Genomic DNA, 23,698 nt, shown 5'->3' with positions numbered 1-23,698 from the left:
TTGCTGTTGTGGGGGAGTTGTGACGGTGCGCGCATGCCTCTTATGCCCCGCGTTAATACAGCGCGCCCGTCCCTCCTGCCTTCAACGGGACCCCACGATAGGTACCTACGACGTATGGGGCAAGTGCGTGTGTCATAAGCCACAGCGGCGCCACAGCATCAGTTTATCAACTGTGGCACAGGACAGTTCAACGCTGGCAACTTCTCTTGCAGATGGAATGCATTCTGTCCACGCCGCGACTTGCTCCTTCCGCCTACTACTAAGCCTGGGACAGCTCTGTCCTCCGGGTGAAGGATAAGACCTCTGGCTGACGGACCTTGGCTCTGTTCGGGCTGATTCATCTTGGCAGGGCCTCTTGGAGCCTCTTGGAACCCCTCCCAAATGACTCTAGAGGGGCCTACGGAGAGCAACCGCTCGACGGCCACGATTCCCATCCCCCGATCGCCCTGACGGGGGCCCCAACTATGTTGCCGCTTGCGCTGGTCCTCCTATGCGCTCTGCTGCCATGGACCGCTCCCGCGATGCGTGTAGACCGCCTGGCGCGCCTGCGCCAGGACACGGTCGACATGTTCTACCACGGCTGGAACAACTACATGGAGCACGCCTTTCCGGAGGATGAGGCAAGTAGACGCCGCTGAAACTCCCATGCTGTCACCATATCATCATTCTGACACGGTGGTTTTTCTAGCTGCGCCCGCTCACCTGCGCTCCCTTATCACGAGACCGAAACGACCCAAGCCAGATCGGCCTCAACGACGCACTGGGCAACTATTCCCTGACCCTTATCGACAGCCTGTCCACGCTCGCCATCCTGGCTGGCGGCCCAAAGGACGAGTCACGTACCGGCCCGCAAGCTCTCAGCGATTTCCAGAGAGGTGTCTCCGATTTCGTCAAACACTACGGAGACGGCCGCCAAGGGCCATCCGGCCAAGGGATCCGGGCTTCGGGCTTCGACCTCGACAGCAAGGTCCAGGTTTTTGAAACGGTCATCCGAGGCGTTGGTGGCCTTCTGAGCGCGCATTTGTTTGCCATTGGAGAGCTTCCCATCGCTGGGTACGACCCGACACCCGTCGAGCCTTCGAAACATGACGACCCGCTGGAGCTCCCCCCTATCCGGTGGCCAAATGGGTTCAAGTACGATGGCCAACTGTTGCGCCTGGCCCTTGATCTTGGCCAGAGGCTCCTCCCTGCGTTCTACACCCCAACCGGCATTCCCTATCCCCGAGTCAACCTTCGCCACGGAATACCGTTCTACACCAACTCTCCCCTCCATGGGCCGGAGTCCGCGGAGAGCTACAAAGACGAGAGGGGGCGCAGAGAGGTAACAGAGACCTGCAGTGCCGGGGCTGGCAGTCTGACTCTAGAGTTTACGGTCCTGAGCCGGCTGACTGGGGATCCCCGCTTTGAACAAGCTGCTAAGCGGGCATTCTGGGAGGTCTGGGGCCGCAAGAGCCACATTGGACTGATCGGCAACGGCATCGATGCAGAGAGTGGCGCGTGGATTGGCCCTCACTCTGGCATCGGCGCTGGCATGGATAGCTTTTTCGAGTACGCTCTCAAGAGCCATATCCTGCTCTCCGGACAAGATATGCTGAACATTTCAACCTCCCACAAGGAAAGCCGGGCAGATTGGCTCGATCCCAACACTCTCCACCCACCTCTCCCCCATGAGTTGCATACGTCAGATGCATTCCTCGAGACTTGGCACCGAGCTCACGACTCGGTGAAACGGTACATCTATACGGACCGTAGCGCGTATCCATACTATTCCAACAATCATCGCAACACTGGGCAGCCGTACACCATGTGGATCGATAGTCTAGGTGCCTTCTATCCAGGCCTACTCGCCCTTGCCGGAGAAGTTGACGAGGCCATTGAGGCAAATCTCGTGTACACGGCGTTGTGGACTCGCTATTCAGCTCTACCCGAGCGGTGGTCATTCCGGGGAAATGATGTCGACTCAGGAATAGGTTGGTGGCCGGGACGACCAGAGTTCATCGAATCGACCTACTACATCTACCGGGCAACCAAAGACCCCTGGTATCTCTACGTTGGAGAGATGGTCCTGAAAGATATCAAGTGGCGCTGTTATGCTCCCTGCGGCTGGGCTGGACTCCAAGACGTCCGGAGCGGCGAGAAGCAGGATCGCATGGAGAGCTTCTTTCTTGGAGAGACAACCAAGTACATGTATCTCTTGTTCGATCCGGACCACCAGCTCAACAAACTGGATGCCCCCTTTGTATTCACCACCGAGGGCCATCCGCTCATCATCCCCAAGAAGAGACATGCCAAGTCTCGCACTGGCGGCGCCCCGGCGGCAGAGAAGAGCGTGGTCCCTTACACATACTTTGACGACACGTACACCAACTCATGCCCCGTCCCAAAAGCTCCGGATATGCTGATGGCGTCTGCTACGGCTGCGCGCCCCGATCTTTTCGATGTTTCACGTTTCACGGGCCTCTACAACATTCCCAATATCCACGGCCCGCTCGAGGCGGTCCAAGTCCAGGACAAGAAAAAGGGGCGCGTGACCAAGTATCGACCTTTGTCGAACCACACCCTGTTTCCTTGGACACTGCCTCCGCAGCTGCTCCCGCCGGATGGTACCTGCTTAGCACCACCGTCCCGTGTCATATCCTGGATTGAATTTCCAGCAAGCGACCCCATTAATTCCGTTATCTCCAAGTTTGGCACGTCCCTTGTGTGGCAGGACCACCGCGGCCCGACTGTCAAGAACTTGGGTGGTCTGAGACTGCAGATTGAGAAAGAAACAGGCAGTTTGGACGATGAAGAAGAGTTCTGGAGGATAACGCACGTGGGCCAGACCGAGCTTGGAAAACATGAGAGAGTGTTTTTCCATGCGGAGCATGTCAGGCACCTTGCGGACGAGGCCTTCACCGCGTACCGGGACTCTAGTATGGTCGATATTGAGTTCATCATTGACGTTCCTTCCGAGGAAGGCGACGCGGACTTACTCTTCCGAGCCGAAGACATGGCTGCGAGTAACGCATCCACGGCCAGCGTTCCTCAGGGAACAGAGTTGGACTCCTCAGAATCTCTTTTTAGATCTCTTCTCCGAGTCGTCTCCTCGGTTTTTGAACCTTCAAACACTGGCCTTCCCGAAAACCCTAGCCATGACGGCGCTGGCCCTCTGATCTACTCTCGGAGAGCTTACACCGCTACAGGCCTAGGTGGGTTCCCAGTCCCTCCCATCGTCGACACCCCTCTCGTCGACAGCCCAACGTATAACAACAAGGATCCGATCTCCAACTTCCTTTGGAAGACCATCTACCTCGCCGGTTATGGGTGCGACGGAGCCCTCCCGGATACCGCTCCACGAAACCACCAGGTCATCGTCATGCGACGCGGGCGCTGCTCCTTCTCCGCCAAGCTGGACAATATCCCCTCCTTCTCCCCATCTACGTCGGCCCTCCAGCTCGTCATCGTCGTCAACGAGAGCGACGAGGAAGACGTGCGCCCGCAGCTCGAGACCGAGCAGCTCACCCCCAGGGGCGTGCGGCGGCCGCACGGTATACCTCTGGTGCTCATGAGCGCCGCGGCGGGCGACTACGAGCTCTTTAGGCAGGCCGCAGGGGTGGGCATGCGGAGAAAATACTATGTCAAGAGCCAGGGGGGCCGCATTGACAATGCTATTGTATTGTGAGAGCCGTGTCGGGTTGGTCCTGTTGCACAGGCGGCGTGGTCTTTGGGACGTGAATCGTGTAAATACCACTGTGGACACGCCATGAGTCGAGCGTTGTATATGCGTACCCGTATTCTATGGCAACAGCGTACATAACATAATACATTGTAAATGTAGGATCGGACGTGCCCACGTGAAGGGCTGACCCATGTCATCCAAGATGATAATGCTGTTATCGTCGGGAAGAGGGGCAGATATCTTCTATCTCATCGGCGACCCAACTTGCCATCTATCCGGTGTCCGTCGCAACCTTAATATCGTCTTTTTTTGCGCAAGCTTGGGCGAAGCTCGGATTATTAGTGACGCGCGGAACGAGTAGCATGGCGAAAAAAAAACAGTATCAACCAAAAATACCTCCCAAACCCCCCAGCGCTCTTGTCTATGTAGTTTCCATGCAAAATATTCCCCTCATACCCACTTTTATGCCAAAGCAATACCTAACGCCAAAAATGTGCTCACTGCCTGCCGTTGTAGGCAAGAGAGAGAAAAATAAGTTTCTTCGCGATGAAGTGGAGATGATCCGATTTCTTTCCCATCGTTGGCGCAGTATATCTGTAGAATCTATCATCGTCCAAGCGGTCGCTTCAAGGGTCCTAGATAGGCAATCATTTGTTGAAAAGTCCGGTGGACGCGGGCTTAGGCGTCTTCGATCAGAATCGACGCGGGGGCTCCGCCGAGCTTGTCACGGCCGTTGAGGCCGGGGATCTCGAGGATGAACAGGAACCCAACGACTTGGCCCTTGAGCTGATGGACAAGGTCGGCAGCAGCCTTGGCAGAGCCACCTGGAAAGTTGTTAGATCTCGAGGTTCTGGGGAAAAATTTTCTTCTCGTCGAAGTATGCAGAATATCTTACCAGTAGCGATAATGTCGTCCACGATCAGCACCTTCTGGCCCTCCTTGATGGCATCCTCCTGCATCTGGAAGAGATCCTTGCCGTACTCCTTGACGTACTCGGCCGTAACACACGGTCCAGGCAGCTTGCCCTGCTTGCGCACAGCGGCGAAACCGACTCCGAGCTTCAGAGCCAGGCCGGGGCCGAAGAGGAAGCCGCGCGCATCAAGCCCGACAATGACATCGGGGCGGGAGCCAGGGAATGCCTCGGCGATCTGGAGCTCGAGGGCCGACATGAGGGTGGCGTGGGCGGAGGGGTTGGCGAAGAGGGGCATGATATCGACAAAGTCGATGCCAGGGATGGGGAAGTCGGGGAACTCGCGCAGGTTGGCACGCAGCTCTATCTTTGCACCGGCGAGTTGGGCGGCGGCGGAGGAGGCGGCGGAGGGCTGTCGTCCCGAGGCATCTTGGCTAGCCGTGGTGGAGGGGTCGATGTTGGTGGTGGCCGCTGTCGAAGAAACAGGAAGATGGTCGCCCTGAGTGCTCATGGTGAGGAAGGGAGAGAGAGAAAAAGGGAACAGAGGAAGAGGGGAAGCTGAGTAGCAGGGGACGAGGGTAGAAAAAGAAGAAGAGTGGGCGAGAAGATTCGGAAGCAACTGGAGGCAAAGGAGCAAGGACCGAGGACGGGAAGTGCAGGAGGAAAGAAACGACAGGGTACAGCCAGGCAGGTAGCCAGGCAGGCAGGTTGCAGCGCAGGTTGGGCAGGTGGGATGGCGGGGGAGGGGGACGGAGGGCAGATGGTGTGCAGTGCGCCCTGGCGCTGTGCGAAGCTGCCGCTGAGAGCAGCCTGAGCCCAAACCTAACCGCCTAACGCTGCCCTGTTCATTCAGGTCGGGCACAACCTGGAAGCTACAACGGGCAAACCGGCCACAACGGCCACAACGGCCACATCAATGATTCACGGCGGCAGGAGCTTCCGTTCGCCTCCAAGGTTACAAGGTTGCAAGGTTCCAAGGTTCTTGTCTGGCACAGGGAAGCCACTTATTACGACATGGCAAGACCAGTAATGCGTAATAATAGTACCTTACCAACTTGCCTTACTACCTTGATGTACTTCCAGTTTCAGCAATAGCGATGGCGAGACAGCGAAGGCAGCATCCGATTGCTATGGAGCCTTTTTATTTCTTTTACGACATCCGACGGGTGCTCGCTTTTCAAATTGTGCTTGTCCTTGTTTTTTGCATGTACTATCCCCAATGTTGGTCGACAAAATTCGCAAGCGTAACAGTACGACTCGGACCAGCGAGCGCCGAGTGCAAAACAGAAGGCGGTAAGAGCGCGTAAGAATGACTCCTCGCCCTGCACGCGAAACATGATCTACTAACATGACAATGTACATATACAGTACTATGGGACTATGTAGCTCAAGTGCAGAGATTTCCTCCCAACCGTGCGCCGGAGCTTAAGAGTGAGCAAATAGCAAATCGTAAGCTGTGGTGTGCGCAGGTGGGATGGACTGAGCTGGCCATTGAAGCGACGAATCGATAATTAACCCCACCATGGCCAGGCATGGGCCGTTGGCAGGGTCGTCGCGACGGCCTTGCTGGGGTCTCGCCGGGGTCTCGGTGGAATCGGTGCAACGGTGAATGGTCGAAGGCACGAAAGAGATGGCTTGGATGACAGCCGATTGAATTGTTTACGGGGGACGGGTCAATGGGTCAACCGCTCATCAGCTCATCAGCTCATCACCTCATCTGCTCACGACGTACTCCACTGTCGTGATCTGTACAAGCATCTCCTCATCCTCCCACATGGGTCTCACCAATACAAAGAGGCGGATGGTTGCCTCGTGGGCGCGGCGGTCCTTGGCTTCCCTCGAGGAATCCAGGGCTCACACGCGACGCTACTCAGACACGCGATCTGCAGAGCATACTTCGTGCTACGCACCTACTTACAAACGGATGCTACCTACCATTGTATTACAATGTACATGCTGCCCCGCCACGGCCATAGCGTGCATGCGGCCGTGTTGTCGGCGATTCGGCGCAAAGGGAAAAAAAAAAGTCCCCTATCTGACAGTTCTGAGCGACAGCCTGGGTAACTGGGTGAAGCAAGGTTCTTCACATGAGTTGACAACTGACAGGGCAATAGGGCTCTGTGAGAGGAGAGGCGACACGACAGATATGTTGGCGGCCCAACCGTTTTGGCATTCCGCAGTGTCAACTTGCCAGCTTGTCAACTTGCCAGCTTGCCAACTTTGAATAGCGGCAGCAAGCCTCAAGGACGCGCAAAAATCACAGCAACTAGGAGCAAGGATGCAGGATGGTGTGGAGGCAACCGATTGACAGGGGCAGTGACTCGTGAGCCCCGAGTCTTTCCTTGCTAGTCGTTTGAGGCCCATGGCGGCAAAAGCTTCCATGGAGCTTCTTCAAGTGCTTCTGCCATGTTACCGAGATGAGACAAAGTGTGGCAACAAATCCACGATCCATGCCAACCCCACGAGTTCTGGCCAGACTTCTTCCACCTTATCGAAGGACATGGGGGAGACAAGACGCCGAGCATGACCGAGGCACCAGCCCCAAGCACGACGCATCAATTTCAGTTGACCAGAAGAAGAACAGGCCCCGATAATACGTGTCGACTCGTCGAGAATCACGACAGCCACACACAACATGATGGCCAGCCATCCACACACACACAAACACACACACACACACACACACATAGGTACACACACACGCAAGCCTGCCACACACCCTTCCCGCGTTGTCATGTCAGCGGTGGGCAAAGCAATCAGATAAGGCGTGCCCCGCACCATCTCCATATCAGGATGGGTCTGACACGACCCAAGCGACGTTTGGGCTCTTCTCGGCAGCTCGCGAGCATGCCATATTATGTATTCGCCCAGGCCAATTTGACGTTTCAGCCTTCCAGACATAGCGAATGGGGGTGGCTGACGTGGAAGGCCAGGTCTTTCATGCTTGTACGAGAACCGACTGCCGGCGTTCTGTTTTATTTGTCAAGCTTATTCCCTCCTGCGACAGTACTCTGCTGATCACAGGCATGCCGCCATGAGCTGGTCGCCAACCTCTCCTATGGAAAGAGTTGTACCTACGCTGGTAAGTTCGTTGGACAATACAATACATGCGTATACGAATATTATTACTTTCCCAATAAACCGGGAGATCACCCGGAGGTGATTCGGGAGAAGCATGATATGGCCGAGACGATATCACGGCCATCGGTCTCGCATCCGTGTCGGGTCGGTGTTTTCCATAATTTCTCATGGTTTTCATGTTTTTCACATGCCCAGCCCAAGCGCCAGCCTATGGACAACCAAATACCACGGCCTCCACCGACAATGGCACCTTGGCAACTTGGCTGTCAGGTCAGGTCATGATAAACGGCGGTTTGAGGCGCTCCGGGGACCGCAACCTGCTATACGTATGTACTACGAGTACGTATGAGTCAACAAGCCTCGCCTTCCGTTGCGCATTCAAGGCACATTGGGGTACCCGCCACAACCATCCATCTCGAGTTACCCTCTCACCGCTCATCTTTTTCGGCACTGGCTTGCATCGAAACAAGCCTCCAAACGCTAGTTCCAGGACTCGAGCATGTCGACTTTATCCCTACTTGAAAGCGTCATCCCGTAAGAGAGATCTAGACCTACATCCTCCGTACGTACTTCATAGTACAAAGTGTGCCCATGGCACCCTCGCCTCCGACAAGGATCCGCCCCACCACCCGCATCTGCGTTGTACATAGTACATATGTGCATACATAATAGTAGTAGTAGGAGCAGCAGCTCCAGGCGATACGGCTATGTACATGGTATAGCCATTTTGCGCTTCATGTACATGTATACAGCATACTGATATGTACTAATATGGCTATTCCTAGATACGGCGTTGCACTCATCAGCCTCACCGGTGCCAGCCCTGTGGGGACACGGGAGAGAGATGGGTGGGAGAGAAGGGAGACGCCGGGACGGCATCTTTGCCATGGTTTGGTCGATGAGAGTCGTAGACCGTAGTGCATCCAAAGTTGATAACTGACAATTGACTCCCGATATGCCACTGTACGTAGGTCTATCACCTTAGGTCCCAGGTAGAATGTTGTGCATGCGTTAGTACCTGTTAGTTACCAAGTTTCGCTGGATCTCGTATTATACAACTCGGATGCGACGGCCGATGAGGCACTTCTGCGGGTATGCACTCCACAGCGAATCTTGGCCCAAGCATCTAAAGATTAAGCATTTCTAGCAAACAGTCAGGGGTGGTATTACTATTTAATGCCGTTACGTTGATGCCGGCAGACTATAAACGCTCCAAGAGGGGGGGTATCCAGGCGCTATGCTATGCAAAACGGCGAATCGTCTAATATGAAGGGGCTTGCCAGGAGAAGCCTGGCGGACAGCCAGCCCCATCGAATGTGATGCCAATGGGAACAGCAAAAAACGAAACATGGTCGCGTCATGCTCGAAAACGTAAACGAATGATGGAAAAAAGCATATTCTGCAGCACGTGGAGCGTCACCGCTACGCACGTCGGCAGCAGCTCCGGCCACACCGCCAGATCCATCCTCCCCTCGAGCCCGACGTCAACGCTAAAGATGGCCCGCACGAGGACCCTGACCACAATGCTGGCGACGAGCTCGCAGCCCCATGTGACGCCCGAAGCCCAGAAGGTCATATTGAAGTCGTAGTCATCGTCGAGATCGTCAAAAGAAAAGTAGGGGTAGACGTTCTTGTTGGCGCCAAAGTGGAGAACTAGGACGCTGCCGAGAAAGGTGGCCATGGACGCGTTCTCGGCCAGGAAGCGGATGAAGACGTTGCGCGTCTGCAGCTTCTGGTAGGTCCCGTAGCTGAGCGTCGTGAGGCCCAGAACGGAGAGGATCTTGTGGAAGACGGTCGTCATCATGATGGGCGTGAGGACTACGAGTCGGGTGGATGAGAGGATCTGCAGGACGAGGAACTGCTTGGGCGAGCGCAGTCGAGCGTACAGAGCCCGCACATAGGTCTGGTAGGTGAGCATGAAATATCTGGCATATCGTCAGTATCAATCGTGATGGAGACTTGGAAGTCAACTTACAGCTTGAAGACCCAGCTCAGGGGGTAGCTACCCACTCGCTCGCCCTCGCGGATGCCAAGCACCCAACCTGTTAGGGCATCTAGTAGATGCACTGTGACGACCCAGCCATACACGTACACAACCGTTTCGAAACTGTTGTGTGGGAGGGTCCGCAGATAGATCTCGGCGTACGCCTCCCCAAGCACGTAGGCCATCAGCCCAATAAACAGGGCGATGCAGAACCACATGAACCTGATAAAACTCGCAGGGAACCACCTCCGTTTCAAGGCCGGGGGGCCACGTTGGAGCTGAACCAGGCCAAGTCCGCCTGGTGCGGCAGGGATATCGTCGAACATGTCCTCGCTGATGGGGCCGCGCCGCCGATCTCGGTTTGAGAAACTGTCGACTGGATCGGCTGTCCACCACGACGAGGTGAAGATGCGCTGCGTCTCGGAGAGTGTGTGCCTCAGTCCAAGGTGACGCTCATTGTTCCTGAGAAGCAGGAGTGCTATGGCCACGGGTAGTGCCATGATGATGAAGGTCCATGAGATCCAAGATGTGTTGTGCATGGTCAGGAAACGGGTCACGTCGGCGTAGTAGATGGGTATCGGAGCAACGACCGACACAATTGCGATAAGTGAGACCGTGACTGGGAATCCCAGCGACTGGGGCCACCTAGGGTTTATGTTATTAGTGATATAGATTTCCTGAAATCGTGTTCAGGGAGGCCGGAGTACCAGTTGAGGCTGTAGAGATTAAAGACCTTTGTTATCCAGGTCAACGCCGTGATATTGTAAAATCCGTAGTAGACGAAGATGAAGAACCAAAAGTTGACTTCCACCCGCGCTTTACCGTGACCAGGCGCCTTGTCCGCGTGTTCCCCCGTATCGCCATCGTCGTCTTCGGGAAGCGGATACTGGGGGAACGGTATCGAGCACCACGCAATGGTCTATATGCAAGCATTAGCCCGGCCATCCTCTTTGTCATTTTTGGCGTTATATCGTGCCCCGTGGCCGACTCGACTTACCATGATAGCAGGTAGGAAGACCAGTAGCCCATATCGAGTATACCACTTCTCCGCAATCCTCTTGACGGCCAGCTGCCTCGGATGAACCCACAAGTCCACCACCCACCGCTGCCACGCCCTCTTCCACGCAGAACCTACCCCCGCGTCGCTGTCATCATCATCGTCGTCGTCGTCGTCGTCATCGTCATCGTCGTCATCCCCCACAATCAACGCGCCGTACCCGACGTGGACGCTGCCCCGGCCGTCGCCCGACAGCAGGCCCGGCTGGCTGGGCTGGCGCCTCACTCCCCGCTGGCGCCGCTGGTAGTACTGGTGCTGGTAGTGCGCGGGCGGGACGGCGCGGAAGCGACCCAGCAGCGGCGAAGAGTCGCTGGTGGGCCGGGCGCGCGACTCGGTGCCCTGCGTGAACTGGAAGAAGCTGGGCATATCTCAGGGGGGGTGGTGGTGGTGGGCGCGCCTTACGACGGGGGAGGCGGCTACATTGGCTGCGTTTCTGGTCGCACAAGTTTAGGTCTTTTTATCGGCTTCGGCGTGGTCGGAGGAGTGGGCGGTATTGGCAGGTGGTCATGTGTCGAGTCCCGGGAGCATTGGGAGCTTTTGGAGAAGGGGGGGGGGGGAGGGGGGGGGGGGGAAGCGCGGTGAAAGGGCAGCGGATCAGCGCAGCACAATGACGAGGGAGTCGTAGGTCCCTGCAGGCGCTATTGGCGCCTGGCAAAACACAGTGGGGGGCACGTTAACTTATCCGCTCAAGTACGAAGTAAGTGGTCCAACACTGCAGAACGAACTCCATCACAATGCCAGATGATCAGTTCTAGCGATATTAATGACCACTCCTCCTCGGTTCTGTCGCCGGCGCTGTTACGGATACAATCCAGACAAACTAAGCAAGTTACTACACTTATAAGCTTTCCTGACCACCGCAAATAGACAGATAATTACACACAATTGTTCGCATTGATACCGAACGACAGACGCATAACATACATAAACCCCACCCAGCGCCTCACGCCATGATACGCCGTCCATGACTCCCCAAATTTACTATCCGGTTTTTGGTAACTTAGCCTGGTGCCAACGCGCCATCACTTACTCCGGCGAATTTCTTGAACCCGCTTGTTTGCCACCCTCATAATAGGCTGAGGCGAGCCCTGCCCATCGTCCAAGAACGGGGTGTCATACTCCTAGCTACGCATCACGTTGACAAAGACTGTAAAGATCTCTAGCTCCGCCTCATCCTCGCCTAGGACTCGCTCGCTGCGAGGGATGGCCGCAATGAGATGGGCCTCGATCATGTTGAGCCCCGGGTGAAGCGTGGCTCCAAAGACACGGTCCTGGGGCCTCTGGTTGGGGATAGGCTGGGGGCTGGCCTTAAGAGGATGCCTGTCAACCAGGGCCCAGAGGCTGTACTGACGGTCTTGGAGGAAATTGGGAAGCGTTGTAACCATGGTCACATGATTGTAGTCGGCTGGCAGGTTGATCGTGGCAGATTGCTGCATGTCCTTGGGGTCCGGGAACACCGTGGACACGTTGGGCTCATTCTGGCCGTGCTTGTGGAATTCAAGTCGCAAGCTGGAGATCAAAGCGTCTTTGATACCTGGTTCGTGTTAGCTTCTCCTAGTTACCCTCTCCCCGCCAACCAAGGAATCATTCATACCTTTTCCGGGGCGTCTCAGACGTTTCTGATCCACAGGCGCGGCTGGGACAGGTTGGAATTGCGGTTGGGCGTGAACTGCAGGATAGGAAGGTCGAGTCATGGCATGCGGCATTGGGCCCGAGGCCACGCTTGGTGGGCGAACTGCGGGAGACATCCGGACATCTTCCCCTTTCAGCCCAGGTTGGATCGACGGACTTGGTGAAGGTGCCGAGGCCGAGATGCTCCTAGCCTTGTCCGTGGGTGCGAGTACCATCTGGGTGTGGCCGGCGACGCCGTTTACGTCCTGGCTGGGAGCTGGTGGATCGACACCCTGGCCAGCTTGGGTTGCGGGGGATTCCACGGAGCCGCCTCGGCTGTTTCCGACATGAATAGTAATCTTTTTGGCTGACGCCGGCTGTTCAGACTGCTGCCCGATCTTGAGTTTGATCTTCGGCTGGGCTGGCTCGGGCACGACCTGAGCTTGCTTGAACTCTTCGTAAAAGAATTTCTGCCAAGGATTAATATCGCGTTTGTCCCGTCAGTTCATAACGGCTTACCTCAAGTTCCTGTGCCAACTCATAAATGTCGCTACCCTCTTCGTTGTAGTAGTATGCGTTGTCCCAGAGAAGTTTTGCCCTCTCCTCAAACTGCGTCCAGTTCTTGAACTCGCTGACGCCAGTAGCATCATTTCGTCCCTGGACACCCTTCACAATCTTTTGCAGCTTCTTCAACGAGAGGGGCTCTTGAATCATCTTGTAGTAGTCTTTCAAAGCCCGCGGAGGCAGGTTCACGAAAGGCTCAAAGTATGCGCTCTCATAGCTACAGACACGTTTAGCAAGGGTTATTTGGCAGACGGGAGATGCACCTACTCTGGCTCTTTGTGTCGTAGCATCTCTTCAACAAGCTTTTCTTGAGCTTGTTGGAAGGTAAGGCCTTTGTACGGCACATCTTCATACTGATGGTCGGGGCGGTTCGAGATCGACTTTCGCGGTGTTTCCTGAGGAGTCGACATCGAGTTCCTAGCTGACCGGCCAGGTCCCCTTCGCTTGAGGATGATAGACCGTTTCCGGGACGCAGTGCCGGGCTCATCGCCGTCCGCATCCTCGTCATATCCGTCGCCTATAGCATCATCATCCTCGCCCTCTGCATCTTCATCCGCACCCTCGTCTTGCGCTCCAGACTGCACGGCACCCTCCGGAGGCAGCGGGGTAGGAACAGCCTGATAGCCGCGGGTCTGATACGCAGGGTTGGTCTTGGTCATGTAGTTGCTGACCGCCTTGCGTACACGCTCGGCGTCATCAAAGGTCGACGAGGACCGTGGAAACCACTCCTTGGCGTTGGATATCATGCGCTTGAAATAACTCTCCAGCTCGGAGAGATTTTGAAACTCGCCATTCTGAAGCTTCTGTTCGATTGTCTCGAGTGAGATGGGCATGCGCGTCCGTTTGTAATAGTCGGCATTGCCTTCTCTGGGGGGCAGCGTTTCGAAGTAGCCCGCTACGCGACGACCACTGAACTGGTCAGTGATATTTCTTGGACCGACAAGAGAAGCTTACCTTTTATCGGCAGTCCGCCGAATTTGATCCACAAGACTCAGTCCATATGCTGTCGTCGATTCGCGGGATTCTCCCTTGGAAAGATCAAATGACTCCTGATTCTGTCAGCTTGGTGTGTCTGGATGGTTGCGCATCAAAGCCGAGGTATAAATGTGGACGTTGAATCAAACAGAGAATCGAGCAATCATACGCAAGGTTGCAGACGGGTTGACGCGCAGGGGCAGACTTACCGCTAGCCTGCGACGCTTGGCTGCTCGGTCATCAGTGTCTGGAGTCCCAGCGCCATTCGCTTTGCGCTTGGAATCCATCTCGAATCAATCGCTAGCGCAACCTCAATCGCATCATATAGAGCCCTGGGAGCTCGAAACAATGCTTTGAGGAGGCGATTCTGCTCAACCGTGGATCCGAATTTGTTGCTGGCGGGTGCTGCCGAAGCAGGGGGGGACGCGCGCGGGAGCCGTCGTCGGAGTCGCGTCGGGGAGACCGCTGTCTGCTGGAAAGCGCCAGCAGACAGAAAGAATGGACTGCTGCTGTAGTTTGCCCCAAGTCAGAGGAATTGGCGGGATGCCTAGGGTTGTGTGTCTGGAGCTCTGGTAAGCTGGAGACGCTTGAGGCCGTCGGATGATTGTAGGTCGCGTCCGTTTTCAAGGTTGGCTTTTTCGAGCTTGGGGATACGTACCTCCTTCCACAGTGCCTTAGCTGGCATTGTCGCGCTAAACCATAAAGGGTAACTGAGACACAGTCGCCATTCCAGCACACCGTGTCCAAGCGAGTGAGAACAACCAGAAGATGGAAGAAAAATGAAGGGAACTTGGTGTTGGTGCAACAGCAATTTTTAATTAGGTCCTTGTAATGGTTTGTATAAGGAAGAAATAATTTCACTGGCACTTTATATATGGTATCATTCACTCACTCCAACTACAACTAACTACGTATTACTATGTACTTCAGGTGTACTCGTACGAACTGGGGTGGCGGGGCAGGCGGGCCCTCCAATGCTCCAACGGTGAATCAATCATCAATCGCCTTGGTCGAGTACTCGACTTCTTCTCGTCACTTACCCAACGGACGATTTCCAAGCCACCATGGCAGACTCCAAGACCCCTAGTGATCCGCCTCCGGATTACGATAAGGCCACTGGCGAGCAGAGCCTTCCTATACGTCAGAATGCACCCGTTCGCAGGGGCCCGCTGCCCCTCGACGTGCCCATTATCAAGCACCTCAACTCGAAGCGTGTGATCCTCGCCTCTGCCTCGCCTCGGAGGAAAGCATTGCTACAGCAGGTGCGCCGCTGATCTAAGGAAATGGCTTATCGGGTTCGCCCACTCACTGACCCGCCGTAGATGGGCCTGAAGAACCTGGAGATCCTCCCGTCGACGAAACCGGAGGACCTGGACAAGACGGCCTACGGTCCCTTTGAGTACGTCGCCGCCACCGGGCGCCAGAAGGCCCTCGATATCTACACCCAGGCCATCGAGACGCACCTCGAGTCGATCCCCGAGCCGGACCTCGTCATTGCGGCCGACACCGTCATCGTCACCCGAGACGGCCGCATCCTCGAGAAGCCACGCAGCGAGGCCGAGCACATCCGCATGCTCAAGGTCATGCGCGACACGCGGCTGCACAAGGTACTCACGTCGGTAACGGTCATTGCGCCCAGGGAGGACGCCAGGCATCCCGGGTACGAGATAGCAACACACACGGAGGAGACCAAGGTGTACTTCTGGGGCGAAGACAATGGGCTGCCGGACGACGTCATCGAGGCGTACGTCAAGACCCGCGAGGGGGCAGACAAGGCCGGCGGGTACGCTATCCAGGGAATAGGGGGCATGCTCCTGGTGGAGAGGATCGAGGGTAGTGTGGACAACGTGGTCGGGTTGCCGGTCCGTCGATGTCTGGCCATGGCGGAGAAGGTCATTTTCCGCCAAGATGAGGAGGAAATGGCAGAGGAGGATGAGCCTGAAGACTACTAGTAGTGCCTCATGTTTGTAGGTGCTGAGACGACAAGAGTGTTGAACTTGCAACGTTAAGGACTACTTGAATGGGCATGAACAAGGCGTTATGGATTTGGTTACAGCGTGTTAAATCGGTTCGGGATTATATACATAGAAAGCAACAGGATGGGTGACAGTATGTCACAAATAAGTCCATGACAAACTATGCTACCTAATTCGGGGAACTCATCGGGACAAGATAGTCTGGAAAAGTAGATTCGACTCTTGGATAATATCCCAACAAACTCAATTCAGGCAGGCCGTAGATCTGCAAGATCTTTCCCGAAACCTTGTTCGCCTTGCCGCGGCGCCTCACCAGGGCTAGTAACAGCAAACATCGATGAAGTTATTATTACCAACCTTGAAGCTACCCACATGAGCATGAGCCCACAGCGTTACAGTAGCACGAGCAGACAGGAATGCGGCAACGCTGGCACCCACGCGCGTGCCAGAATCCCCTGGACGAACCAGCCTCTACCGGCCTACCAGGGCACTTGGCACCCGCGCCACGGCTTCTTGGCTCCCTTTTAAACGTTCTTTTAAGCAGCACGAGGGAAATCCGGGGTCGCATCCTTGCACGCTGCAACCCACACTTTTCATCCTCCCCCGACACAAGCCTCCCCGGATTCACCCGCTTCCCCATCAACACACACGCGCAGAGGCACAGACGGATATAAAAGGACACTCTGCTAGTCTCTTGTCGGCCTGGTCGGTAAAGGGGGGTTTTCGTCTGCTGCTGGGTGTAGCATTTTCTTCTCGAGACGGCAAAAGACGGGCAACCAGGCACTGCCAACACCGAGACACACATCAAACCATGTCATCCCCGCCACCCGCTGACAGTGGCGTCCCCGGCGCCGACGAGAAGCCCCGTCTCACCGAGGAGGAGAAGAAGCAGAACCACATCGCATCCGGTACATCTCCACTCCCCTGGGGCTCGTCTCCCCCGCTTCGCCGCCGAGGCTGCAACTGACTAACATGGCTACGCGACAGAGCAGAAGCGACGGCAGGCCATCAGAGAGGGGTTCGACAGACTAACGGAGCTGGTACCGGGTCTCGAGGGCCAGGGCCGATCAGAGGGTCTCGTGCTGAAGCGCACCGTCGAGTTCATGCGCGAGAAGATTGAGGAGCGGCGCGACCTGGTGGACAGGGTCGAGAAAGCGGGCGGGGAGGTCAACGAGGAGCTCAAGAGGTAGGGGTTGCTACCAGTGCGCCTTCATCCCACCCTCCGTCTCTGTCCATTGTCCCGTCGTCCGATCTGACCTGGTTGGCTGATGCTGCTCCTCCTCCCCAAGACCGCTCTACCGGCAGCAGAGCGGTATCACCCAGGGTCGCCAGTGACGACAGGAATCGAAGAGAAGCGGACGCCTCTGCTGGGCGTGACGGAATCTGCCCCTCCGCGATGTCAGCATTCGCTGCGCCAAAGAGCCGCGCATCGTGTCGCGCAAACCTCATTGCGCAGGCTTGAATGTCTGCTAGTACGGACCAAATGGCACACATCGGGGGCTTTTTAAGCAGGATGACTACCTACTCAGCCGGAATACACGAGGGTTGAGTGACGCGGCCTCTCTGAGGAGGCCATCAGTGCGTCAGGGTTATAGTCAATACTAGTGTTTGAAAGAATAATACCCTTTTGTTATTTACAGCCCTAGAAGGGCACTCTATCTCATTGGAAAGTATCTACCATGTTGAGCATCTTGTCCCGCATCTCTGCCGGGCTCATCCGTTCCTTGCCCAGGCTGACCTGCTTGTTCTCTACGTCCTTGTCGCCGACAACCAGGATCTGGCTGTACCCGTTGGTCTTGGCCTCCCTGATCTTTGAACCGAGTGACCGCGCACTGCTGTCTACGTCCACTGCCAGGCCGGTCGGCCGCAGCGGGTGCTCCGGCGACGGGAGTTTGCCGGCCTGCAGGTCCTCGTACACCTTATCGTCGTTGCCGGTGAGCACATTGCGCACCTCCTCTGCCCACTGCACGACCGGCTCCGAGGTATTCACAGTCAGTATCATGACTTGCCTGGGGCTCAGCCAGAAGGGCCATTTCCCATTGTAGCTCTCAATGAGAATCGCCATCAACCGCTCCACAGATCCCAGCACGGCGCGATGGATCATGACCGGGCGAACAGGGCCGTACGAGGCCAGAAGGTCGGGGTCCTCCGTCGTTTCGCCGCGTGCTTCGTACTCGGGCGCGGGGGCCTGGTACTCGAGCTCGAATCGCTTGGGCAGCTGAAAGTCCAGCTGCACCGTGGCCGTCTGGTGCTCCTTGCCGTCCGAGTCCTTGAGCACAATGTCAATCTTGGGGCCGTAGAAGGCGCCGTCGCCCTCATTGACGCTCCACTCCATGCCGGACTTGTCCAGCGCCCTCCTCAGCGAGTCCTCCGCGCGGTCCCACTCCTCCACGGTGCCGATGAAGTGGTCCACCGGGCGGGTGGACAGGGCCAGGCGGTAGCTGACGCCCAGGCGCAGGGCCGTGTAGACGACCCGGACAAAGTCGAGCGTCTTCTTGATCTCGTCCTCGACCTGGACGGGGCGGCAGAAAATGTGTCCATCGTCCTGGTGGAAGCGGCGCACCCGAGTCAAGCCACTCAGCGCCCCCGAGATCTCGTTCCGGTGGAGTGGGCTGAAGTCGGCATACCGGACGGGTAGGTCACGGTAGCTGTGGTGCTGCGAGGCGAATATTATGCAGTGCCCGGGGCAGTTCATGGGCTTCAGGCCGTACTCGCCATCCTCCTCCTCCTCTGCTGGCACCGCGCTCTCCTTGCCGCAGCAGCCCGTGGTGCTCTTGGGGTCGTCGGATTTGGCGTACCCCGTCACCGAGTACATGTCATCCTTGTAGTTCTCGAGGTGGCCCGACTTGGCCCACAGCGACTTCTTGTATATGGTCGGGGTGATGACCTCCTGGAAGCCGTAGCGCACGTACTGCTTGCGGAGGAAGTCGACGAGCCGGTTGAAGACGCGGGCGCCGTGGGGCAGGAAGATGGGCGAGCCGGGGCTGTAGACGGAGGTGGTGAACAGTCCCTGTTGCGTGCCCAGCTTACGGTGATCGGCCGGTTCGGTCTGCTGGGGAGGCTTCAGCTCGCGGCTGGGCTTCTGGGAGTATCGGCGGTAGAAAGAGCACGAAGGACATGTCCATTGCCTCCGCGCGAGGGCGGCGGCGACTGTGCGAGTGGGCCGGGGCCGGATCATGGCGGTCAGTAGGCCAATGGCTCAATGGCTCCAATGGGTTATTAGGTCAATGGCGACGACGCGGAAGAGCGAGGTTCGAGAATTCTACGACGCGGTTGTGGTTGCGATCGAGTTAATTGCCCTTTGTGGTTTAGCGCTTCCGTGTAATTAAATCGATTTCCCCAAATGGAATCGCCCATGATCACCCCAACTTGCAACAACTTCCATCCCACAAACAACTGCAATATCATCTAGACTACTACCAACTTTTACCTAGTGGATGGAGATTGGCGATGGCGACTAACACAAACCCACAACGGTGATGGAAGAAGCCACAATCTAGAACATCGTCCAGTAGCCATGTTCAAGTTCATCCCCGATCATGTGGGCGGCGTCGGCACAAAGCGAAAGTCGACCCAGCAGAAGTCTTGCGATTCCTGCAAGAAACGACATGTCAGTTGCACTAATTCTTGGACTCGTGCGCTTCATCCCCACTAACATGTGCCCATGTAGAAACGCTGCTCACATGGGGTATCCCGTGGCTCGGATACCATCCCGAGCCATGCTTCGCTGTCTCCTATACCTACCTCTGGAGGCTCCCATGATTTTGTATCTAGACCCCAAGTGCCATCATCCAATCCGGCGGGGCCTACGTCTGACACTCCCGTTCGTCCCGAGAATGGCGCGCCTGAGATCCGGCCACTCTCAAAGGAGTCATACCTTCGATTTGTGGGGGATCTGAGCCCTGAAGCCTCATTCCTCTCTCATCAGCATCCCAGCTCAGAGTCTAAGCAGCTGCCACGGCACGCCGAGGTTGGTGTGTGGCTTGGCCAACGACCCGAATCTCACGACAAGCTACTTTCTAGGGAAAAAAATGGGCCTGTCGACAATCATTCTTCCCAGGAACCGGCTCAACTCACTGGCTTAGTTGGCCTTGGAGCCATTTCTTCGCGTTTGCGCCAGGAATGCCTCGCAGTTCTGCCTCCCGAGTATGAACTTGGTGTATTGATGAGTCTCTATTATGCAAAAGTCGATCCCGTCTTCCCGATTCTGTGGGAAGAATCCCTTGATGCTTATAGCCCGTCAGAGGCCGTGGTACTAAAACAGTGCATCTGCCTTGTCGCAGCCTTGGACCCAAAGATGCGAAAACATTTACGTCTGCCTCATAAGGAGCGCATCCTTTCCCCAAGCGAGTTTCGCGCATACATCGCGGCCGCTGTAAAGCAATCGCTTGATATGGGCTTCATTAGCGACAACGTTGTTCTCTTGCAAGTGTGTACCTTGATGGCATTCTATGCAGACCGAGCCAACTGCAGCGAAGTATCAGCCTACTATGTCTCCCAAGCCGTACATCACACGCAGACCCTGGGTCTGCATCTTGGTTGGCCTGATGACGGCACAGGGGCAGAAAAGTCGAGGCGCATATTCTGGTGTATTTGGGTGCTGGACCGGCTGAATGCTGCGACTAACGGACGTCCCGTTCTCCTACACCGGCAGGATATTGATATAAGCCTACTTGAGACATGTGCTGGGCAAACTCCCCCTTTCAGGTTGCTCATCCGCACTACTCAGTTCTTGGATAGTGTCATCTCACGGTATCGCCCTCATTCTACCGCTGGGGCGGTCGTGGCGGATGAAAGCCTGACGTTCGAGGACCTTGTGCGCGAGGCAAAGGCACAGGACGTGGCGAGCGCTCTTCTTGGTGAGTCCTAATCTGATCCTGGAACTGCTGGTGATTTGATCGGGAAGCACGGTTCTGTGTGTTCTGCTACTGACGCCTACAATAGCCACCTTGGAAATTTTCTATCTTGCAGTTGTCATACTCCAACACAGGCCTAAGGAGACTGAAGGGCAGAGCCAACCTACACCTAGCTCAGATCTTCAATTTTTTGCCGCGACGAGCATCATATCAATCGCATCGGAGGATTTCAAGTCCTCGATGACTTTTTGGCCCGTCGCGCCTTACGCCGTCTCTCTAGCCACGTCTGTCGCATACAAGAGCCTGCGCAACAGCTGCATGGCATATCGCCGCAAACGCGCCTATGCCCTCTTTCATAACAGTTGCGATGTTCTTGACGAACTAGCAAAGACATTCTCCTCTGCGCGGGCTATGGCGAAGCTTGCTACAGATACTATGAAGCAAGTGGAAAGGGTTGCTGCTGACAGGAGTAAAGCAAGACAGCCCTCTAGAGATGCGAATGGTTCTCCCCGGGTAGATCGTGATGGTGTGGGCACCTCTCATATTGAGAGAGCAGAGACCACCAGTAGATCGACGAGAGATGGGGACGAACCTGTTCCTGTGACCGTCGGGCAGCAGCCCATCGAGACCACGGGCATGTATCCACCACTGTTTGATAACACCCTCCTGGACGACTTTATAGGGGACGCGGGGATATTCAACGACTTCGACCCCAGCTTTGATCTGGATCGCATCGATCAAGTCTTCTCGGCCAATCTAGACCCAACTCAGCCACCTCAAGATTGGTTGGGATATATCCCGCTCGGTTGAATACCAATCTGATGGATGCTTTTAACCATTTCCCGGCCCTGTGGTGGAACCCCATTTCCAGATGAGAGCCTGACTGTTTCGGAGGATTGCCTTTTCCGGCAATACCGACGCTGATGATGATGGCGAGTCAAACCATGTGGGCAACTCCCCACGTCGGCCTCCACTCCACCCTTTACACTTTTACCTTTTACAAACTTTCCCGCTTTCGTGATTTTCTGTAAAAGGAAATTGCCCGCTGAAGACAACCGGCTTGGTCCATGTGAAGCCACGGGACCTCTCCTCACGTCATGCTAGATGATGCAATGAGGGAGCTTCTTCCGAATATGGGCGAGAGGGGGGGATTCGGGATGGATTTAAAATTAAATACGGGTGGCTTAATAGCTAGCGAGTGCTGCTACAATCTTGGTCCGTCTCGATTCATCTTTGATCCATCTTCTCCAACAACAAGATGTTGCGAACAACTTCGAGGTCGTTCATCAGGACACGGCCGACCCTGATTTCCGCTCCTATTTTTCAGTACCGGACCGCTACCACGCAGCAGACTCCAAAGAACGAGGGTGACATTTCTTCTGTCTTCCGATCCTTGTCTGGCAGCGATGAGACTGAAAAGCTCCCGCAACGGTTCGCGGACGTGAAGCGCGGCCTTGTTCACGATAGACACGCTTTACATTCGAGCTGGAATCGACTGATCGCTCGCCTGAAGGATGAGACGCATATAGTGAAATCTCAGGGCTCTTCGTGTATCCCTCAGATCAATTTCACGGATATCGAGAAGGCCCCTGTTGAGTTTAGCGAGGCACTCCGTAAACGCGGAGTAGCTGTCGTTCGCCAAGTTATTCCTGAGGACGAGGCTCGCGAGTACAAAGAAGAGGCGGAAAGATATGTGGCTGCGAATCCGTCGACGAAAGGTATGCTTAAGCTGTGCTCCGCTTCGTCTCTTGTCCATTACTGACTTAAGTCGACTACTAGCCTTCCCTCCCGGCAACCCGGCAGTATTCGAGTTGTACTGGTCACGTCCACAGCTCGCTGGTCGGCTTCATGCGAACATGATCAAGGTGCAAAAGTTCCTTATGTCTTACTATCATTCCAGCAACCCCCATACCCTGTGTTCAACACAGCAGCCTCTAACATATGCGGACCGTCTGCGCATCCGCCAACCCGGGGATGCTGGGTTTGCCTTGGGACCCCATGTGGATGGAGGCAGTGTTGAGCGTTGGGAAGAGGGTGGCTACGGAAAGGGGCACGTCTACGACAAGGTATTTGAGGGCAAGTGGGAGGAGTTCGACCCCTGGGAGCTCAGCACGCGCCTTGATGCCACGCAGGATCTCTACAACGGCGCCGGAGCCTGTTCCATGTTCCGCATGTTCCAGGGCTGGTTAAGCATGTCCCACACTGGTCCCCGGGAGGGCACTCTACTGGCGAACCCTCTCCTGTCGCTTTCAACAGCCTACTACCTACTGCGGCCCTTCTTTGCCCCGAAGAACCTCCCAGCCCAGGCAACCGGGTCAGTGGAGTACTCGTCCCAGTTCTTGGATCCCGAGAACTGGGTATGGGCAGACCAAGACTCGCCCGATATCCAGGGCGCCTGGCCTGGCCATTGCCAAGAGCTCAACCATAAGGGGCATCCCCATCTCGATCTCCCAAACACCATGGTTCACGTCCCTCGAATTGCCCCTGGGGACTACGTCGCCTGGCACTGCGACACCATCCACGCTGTTGACAGCGTCCACGCTGGAAAGTCGGATTCGAGCGTCATGTACATACCCGCCTGCCCGACGACGAAGCTGAATGTCGATTATGCCCGCCAGCAGCGCGAGCATTTCCTCCAAGGGATTCCACCGTCTGACTTTCCAGGTGGTGTTGGGGAGAGCCAGCATATAGGGAGGGGGGATGCGGCCACAGTGATGGCCATGGCTGGACCAGAGGCGCTCCGTTCCTTTGGCTTTGCTCCATTCGATCTGGCGGCTGCTAAAATGAAGGGCGAGGCGGATGTCTTGAAGTACGGCAACGAGGTCATGGGATTCTGATTTGGCGGAACAGCGAAGTAGACGACCAAATGGTTCAATAGGCCTCTTTAATTGAAACACTCCCCGAAAGGGAACCATCGACAGTATAGTATTTTCAGAATACAAATATTACCAATCGCAGTGAATCCAAGTAGCACCACTTCTAGCCGTCCTTACTGATCCAAGAGGCGGGAGGAGGCGAGGACT

At 55.8% G+C, this 23,698-nt stretch overlaps 8 protein-coding genes across 8 annotated transcripts; 4 read left to right on the top strand and 4 right to left on the bottom strand.

Moving 5' to 3' along the window:
• Positions 1-521: 521 nt before the first annotated feature.
• ACO1O0_004102 (alpha-1,2-mannosidase MNL1 domain-containing protein) lies at positions 522-3,664 on the top strand (the record flags this gene model as incomplete). The annotated part of the gene is made up of 2 exons (XM_083193544.1): positions 522-624; positions 723-3,664. The coding sequence occupies 2 exons, from the start codon at positions 522-524 to the stop codon at positions 3,662-3,664; spliced, it is 3,045 nt and encodes a 1,014-aa protein (XP_083050492.1).
• A 675-nt stretch (positions 3,665-4,339) lies between these two features.
• On the bottom strand, positions 4,340-5,082 carry APT1 (adenine phosphoribosyltransferase APT1; the record flags this gene model as incomplete). Its single annotated transcript, XM_083193543.1, has 2 exons — positions 4,340-4,485; positions 4,557-5,082. The coding sequence occupies 2 exons, from the start codon at positions 5,080-5,082 to the stop codon at positions 4,340-4,342; spliced, it is 672 nt and encodes a 223-aa protein (XP_083050491.1).
• Positions 5,083-9,009: 3,927 nt separating this feature from the next.
• ACO1O0_004100 (uncharacterized protein) lies at positions 9,010-11,059 on the bottom strand (the record flags this gene model as incomplete). Its single annotated transcript, XM_083193542.1, has 4 exons — positions 9,010-9,577; positions 9,628-10,281; positions 10,344-10,555; positions 10,634-11,059. The coding sequence occupies 4 exons, from the start codon at positions 11,057-11,059 to the stop codon at positions 9,010-9,012; spliced, it is 1,860 nt and encodes a 619-aa protein (XP_083050490.1).
• A 755-nt stretch (positions 11,060-11,814) lies between these two features.
• On the bottom strand, positions 11,815-14,130 carry ACO1O0_004099 (Bromodomain-containing protein; the record flags this gene model as incomplete). The annotated part of the gene is made up of 6 exons (XM_083193541.1): positions 11,815-12,227; positions 12,288-12,774; positions 12,824-13,085; positions 13,136-13,735; positions 13,823-13,917; positions 14,053-14,130. The coding sequence occupies 6 exons, from the start codon at positions 14,128-14,130 to the stop codon at positions 11,815-11,817; spliced, it is 1,935 nt and encodes a 644-aa protein (XP_083050489.1).
• Positions 14,131-14,907: 777 nt separating this feature from the next.
• On the top strand, positions 14,908-15,795 carry ACO1O0_004098 (nucleotide diphosphatase; the record flags this gene model as incomplete). The annotated part of the gene is made up of 2 exons (XM_083193540.1): positions 14,908-15,105; positions 15,166-15,795. 2 exons carry the CDS (start codon positions 14,908-14,910, stop codon positions 15,793-15,795), a joined length of 828 nt encoding a protein of 275 aa, XP_083050488.1.
• An 835-nt stretch (positions 15,796-16,630) lies between these two features.
• On the top strand, positions 16,631-17,009 carry INO4 (uncharacterized protein; the record flags this gene model as incomplete). Its single annotated transcript, XM_083193539.1, has 2 exons — positions 16,631-16,727; positions 16,807-17,009. The coding sequence occupies 2 exons, from the start codon at positions 16,631-16,633 to the stop codon at positions 17,007-17,009; spliced, it is 300 nt and encodes a 99-aa protein (XP_083050487.1).
• Positions 17,010-17,479: 470 nt separating this feature from the next.
• Positions 17,480-18,997, bottom strand: MST1 (threonine--tRNA ligase MST1; the record flags this gene model as incomplete). Its single annotated transcript, XM_083193538.1, has 1 exon — positions 17,480-18,997. One exon carries the CDS (start codon positions 18,995-18,997, stop codon positions 17,480-17,482), a length of 1,518 nt encoding a protein of 505 aa, XP_083050486.1.
• Positions 18,998-21,933: 2,936 nt separating this feature from the next.
• Positions 21,934-23,512, top strand: ACO1O0_004095 (DUF1479 domain-containing protein; the record flags this gene model as incomplete). Its single annotated transcript, XM_083193537.1, has 2 exons — positions 21,934-22,393; positions 22,455-23,512. The coding sequence occupies 2 exons, from the start codon at positions 21,934-21,936 to the stop codon at positions 23,510-23,512; spliced, it is 1,518 nt and encodes a 505-aa protein (XP_083050485.1).
• Positions 23,513-23,698: the final 186 nt, after the last annotated feature.

The sequence above is a fragment of the Amphichorda felina genome, assembly GCF_050947745.1.
Source record: "Amphichorda felina strain 45539 chromosome Unknown scaffold_4, whole genome shotgun sequence".
NCBI classification, from domain to species: Eukaryota; Fungi; Ascomycota; class Sordariomycetes; order Hypocreales; family Bionectriaceae; genus Amphichorda; species Amphichorda felina.
This window is presented reverse-complemented; position numbering and strand designations above follow the sequence as displayed.